Raw genomic sequence first — 5,358 nt, 5'->3', positions numbered from 1 at the left:
CTTCTTTTATGTTCCATAGTTTATGTTAGGCCGTTGTAGCCTAAATGTTTATGTGTAATACATTTTATGTTGAATGAAGTAAAATTTCTAAAGCTACAATTTGTAATGTCTATTTGATACTTTCTCATTTAACACAAAAATAAGCTGTAAATAATCTTTTGAGGGTATTTTCACAGTCAAATTTATTTTGCGATTAATTAGATTAATTAATAGACACATCATGTAATTAATTATATTAATAATCTTTATCTACTTGTAACAAACATATTTTTTTTCTTTCTTTTTTTAATGCAAAGCATGCATTGTATCCTCCCTGTAGCTAGTGAAGCATGCCATCAAAACCAGCAACCAGCCGCAATAATCATAATATTAATGATACAGGAGGACTATGGCTATCTGCTGCAATGAATGGACTCATTTGTTTATGTCTGAATGGTGCTGAACACTTCACTTATTAATAATATAATATAATATAATATAATATAATATAATATAATAATCAGTGTTTGGGGAAAGTTACTTTTAATAGTAATGCATTAGAATATTGTGTTACTCCCTAATAAGTAACTAATCAAGTTGCTTAGTTACTTTTTATTGAAAGTAATGTGATGCATTAATTTTGCGTTACTTTTCTCATCTGTGCTGGGCTTGCTTGTTTATTTTTAATATAAAAAAAGTTCTTTTTTTTTGGCAAATGTAAAAGACCTTTCGTTCCCTCAGGCTGAAGGAAATGTGAGTTCACGCTCAAACAAACTTTCAGCTGTGCTGCCAATCTGGATTGCATGAAGAATAGGATGCAGGCGAAGAAAGTTCATCACTCTTCAGCAATAAAAAATGAAACAAATGTTATGTTTATCTAAAGTAATTTTTGCTTAGTACGGTTGAATTGGATCATTGAAGGTCAACAGCAAAGACATTGGATAATAAAATGGGATTAAATACATAAAGGATATTTGTGCTAATTAACATTTAATTATTGCAGGTTTGCGTCATATTCTGAGTTTGCATTTCACAATCTTTATTTATTTTGAGGAATGCTGAATGCTTCTGTTTTTTTGCAAGTGAGATGAGTAAATGCATGTTCACATTTAGTCTAAACCTACAGTAACATCATGTGTACACAGCGCAGACAACGCCTCTGCACTTACTCCCGATTTCGTTCAACGGAGGAGCTGTCAGTCAATAAATGGGAAAATAAAGTAACTGGCATTACTTATTTGAAAAAAGTAAATCAGATATTTTCTTGTAAATTAAAAAGTAATGCATACTGTGCTAGTTACATGAGAAAAAAATAATCAGATTACGTAATGCGTGTTACTTGTAATGCGTTACCCCAACACTATATAATATAATATAATATAATATAATGTAATGTAATGTAATATAAATTGTAGAATTCAGAATATAAAATATGTTTTTACAATTATAATATGTTAAATATATAAATAATGAGTACATGTGGTGCAGTTGGCTTCAATTTTTTTTGTTCTATATTTCTGTGATTTTGACAAAAACGTTGGCACCAAGGTTTTACAGTTAGCCAATGAGATCTTATTTGAGAGTAACATATTCCACCCGTCTCTCTGCAGTCGAGTGCACGGAGTTCCCCAAATGCCCCCTGGAGTTCAGCCAGTAGCTGGAACAGCAGGCGCTCCAGCTGGAATAGCCTGGGCCGAGCCCCCAGCCTCAAGAGGCAGAAATGCCAGTCTGGCGAACGCCGCTCCTTACTTTCTGGTGATGGCCAGTCCAGCTCCGATGAGGGAGATGTGGGAGAGAGCGGGGGCGGAGGTGGCTTGTCTGAGGGCGATGATGCCTCCCTCGCCCGGACGGACTCCCTGGGCCAGAGGCCTCGGCACAGGCGCATGGAGTCCTTGGAGACACGTAGCTCGTTTGATCTGCCTCCAGACACCCTGCAGGTACCATGCATGCATCGTTCCGCCAGCATACACAGCGCCCGGCCGCCCAATTTCCTCAGCAACGGCAAGAGTTCTCCATCTGCAGCCACCACGCAGCTTTCTCTAGATGAACTCCACAGCGAGGATGACAATGCAGATGATGAAGGAAACCTGGTGAGAAAAGCTACACTTGATTTATTACAGTTATTTTCAGTTTCTTACAATAGATTCATCACAAACATCTACAGCTTTTTTTCTATTCAACTCACTGTTATAAGATCACAGGAAACAGGACTTCTATATCTTCTGCTGCCAACAAAATTAACTTACTGGTCCTATAATCTCATGTGGTCATCCGTCTTTTAGAGTCGGAAGGCTCGTCTCTACTGCTGGCTGGAGCACAAGCAGCCCCAGTGGTGTCGGGAGAGGGTCACCTGGTCTCTTTATCTGTTCCCCCCACAATCACGGTAAGTTTCTGTTGCTTTCTTGGCTCTCACAGTCATTCCTTCTGAAAAGACCATCTTATATATCTTATATATTGAGGAGGGCTCACCATAAATGTGTTATATTGTATTTTTCACCCATAGGATTAGTTGTCTAATGTTAGTAGATCATCAGTTTCTGTAATATTATGCACCAACAACCATACCCAAAACAGGCTCATAAAAAATGTGTCTCTACATTTCTGCCACACCGTAATTATGAACCTTACTGGACGTTTTGCAGCAGTTTCAAAGTGAAATGTCCAGAAAGTGGCACTAAAACACACGTTCAATATGTGACCATGGAACATTTATTATGTTGGTACAGGCACGTATTGCTGCGTTTTTATTACGCTGCTTGAGGTATGTTTTGCGGCTCTTTAGAATTCGTATATCTGGGGAGTGTCGCTAAAAGTTAATGCTCTATCGTGTTGAAAATATCCCCTACATCAAACCCAACCCTAAACCTACCCGATAGTGTTAACAAATGCAAAAGTGATATAAAAACGCATTTGTTGATTTAGCCATGCTATTTTATGCTATTTTTTTCATGCTTTGTATTGTGTGAGCTACCAAGCAAACATACTGGATTAGAAAACTCATGCAAATGAAGCTGTATATGTGACGACAACGTCCAAAGTATCAGTTTTCATGTCGTGCAGGATGTTAAAATTGTCATAACATAATATTATGCAAGTAACTGTGTGAAAATTAGGCTTTATTAATGAAAACTCTGTACCTGTAAATCCTACTTTTTGTGAAAAGGAATAAAAGTTGTAAGAGTTTTACTGCCTCTAGTGTTCATTTCAGCTGGAAACGGCAGTGATGTACATATAGGTACGTTTTTTTTTTTCAGTTTTGCAAAAATGTATATAGAGGCACGTATTTCCAATTAGCCTAGGTAGACCATACCACATTCAAAGTCACTTAAATATCTTTTTTCCCCATTCTGATGCTCGGTTTGAACTTCAGCAGATCGTCTTGACCATGCTTACATGCCTGAATGCATTGAGTTGCTGCCATATGATTTGCTGATCTGATATTTGCATAAACGAACAGTTGAACAGGTATACAAATAACGTGGCTACCTAATGGAAGTCTATAGCTGTGTTCGAAATCGCCCCCATATACCCTCATTCACTGTTCCCTACATTAGTCCACTAATATAGTCCAGTTGAACGAGTGAATGAAAACAAGTGAGCGAATGTGGACTCTGAGCTCTCGCTTTTACATAGTTTGTACTTTAAATAATTAAGTATCTGTTTAATAATTATCTAAAAATTATCCGTTAAATAGTTATTTAAAACTTAGCAAACTGGCAGCTCCTGTAGGAATGGAAATATTTATCTTGAACTCATGGCATCTAGCGTGTATAAAATGTAATTAAACTATTTAATAATCAATTAAAAAGAAATTGATACCTGTATAATATTACACTGTACCCACATTGTACCAGGGGTTTAGAAAACTGAATGGACGATTCTTCTGCAGGCACCATCTTCTGGCGAGACGTGTGAATTATTTCGGCACGACCCTTATAGTGAATTATGGGTATTCTCTAGCCGTTGGGTGTACACTCATTATTGCAGTGCATGATGGGATTAAATGAGTGCACTCTAACATCCACTATAGTGTTGGACAACATGGCTGTCCCCTCAAACAGTGCCCTGTTTAAGGGTATATGGGGTGGTTTTGGACACAGCCAATGAGAAGTCCTCACCTGCAGTATAAATCTTTCTGGTTAAACTTCTTAAGAATTCTGCTGGGGCCACAAGCTGTCCAGCATCCAAATCACAACATATGCTGGCCATTTCAGCAGATGAGTCACATTTATCATAGTACTGTGGCTCACATTCAGTACGGCAGTTTAGGTTGCCCCTAAGCCTTAGAAAACACCTTCATGAAGATGCTTAAGGAGTGAGAAATCTCCTGTACTTTTTAACCTTTCCCTTAGGCATCTTCTTGGTCTTCCCCTTCCTCTCATCTCTTTCCAGTGCTTTCCATTTTTGAAATGCATGTCTGCTCACATTAAGCTTCATGGAGGCTTCACTTATTAGAGGGAGAGGAGAGAAAAGAAGAACTCAGCATTGCATGTTACACTCTGTCAGCGCTTTACTAATTAAACATCAAACAACCTCAGATCATCCTCCTCCTCCTTCCTGTGCGAGCCCTGGATGATGCAAGCGCTCACCACTTTGCTCTGTTATGACATGCAGACTGGCATACATTGGTGTCACCAAAACCAAAGCAAAAAGGCTTTTGAATTTAGTATGTCCATCTGTGCGTGTTCACTATCAGATCTACCATGTCACATTGGCACAATCAAAGAGGTTTATGTAAGATTGAGCATTACGTGTTTGGATTGGTCTGTAAATGTATTTTTTTTCATGAATATACATACTATATGTATGTATATATTACTGTTCAAAAGTTTGGGATTGGCAAGATTATTTTATGTTTTTGAAAGTCTCTTATGCTTAAAGGGATAGTTCACCCAAAAATGAAAATTAGCCCATAAATTACTCACCCTCAAGTCATCCTAGGTGTATATGACTTTCTTATTTCAGACGAATCCAGTCAGAGTTATATTAAGCGATAATTTGCATGCATCAGTCCAAAAGAAGTTCAATAAAAAGCGCCCATCCATAAAAAAAAGTGTCTAACACGGCTCCGGGGGGTGAACAAAGGCCTTCTGTAGCGAATCAAGGCATTTTTGTAAGAAAAATATCCATATTCAAAACGTAATAATCACTTTAATATAGCTTGCACTCACTGTTGTACACGGAAGTAGCTCCAGGCGGATGATGTATGAGGTCGGCTTTGTGCATGCGCCGCTCAGAAGTGACGTACACGGAAGCGCGGGGGAGAGATCAAAACAAAACAACAGTCACTAATTAGAAGTACAAAACGAGGATTTGTAAAGAAGAATGTCGGAGGATTTCGATATAAGCCAAGAGGAGACTGGTTTTCCTTTGCTAAAG

General features: G+C 38.1%; 1 protein-coding gene across 1 annotated transcript in view; it reads left to right on the top strand.

The window, feature by feature from the left end:
• The window catches only part of LOC107669467 (voltage-dependent T-type calcium channel subunit alpha-1G), a 147,408-nt gene that overhangs the window by 74,363 nt on the left and 67,687 nt on the right, over positions 1–5,358 (top strand). The window contains exons 16-17 of the mRNA XM_016461705.1: positions 1,590–2,069; positions 2,262–2,362. Of these exons, the coding sequence (XP_016317191.1) occupies positions 1,590–2,069; positions 2,262–2,362 (581 nt within the window). The remainder of the gene's footprint in view (positions 1–1,589; positions 2,070–2,261; positions 2,363–5,358) is intronic.

The sequence above is a fragment of the Sinocyclocheilus anshuiensis genome, unplaced genomic scaffold, assembly GCF_001515605.1.
Source record: "Sinocyclocheilus anshuiensis isolate Anshui unplaced genomic scaffold, SAMN03320099.WGS_v1.1 scaffold252, whole genome shotgun sequence".
Taxonomy (NCBI): Eukaryota; Metazoa; Chordata; class Actinopteri; order Cypriniformes; family Cyprinidae; genus Sinocyclocheilus; species Sinocyclocheilus anshuiensis.
The sequence above is the reverse complement of the archived record's forward strand: the minus strand, read 5'-3'. Positions and strand labels throughout refer to the sequence as shown.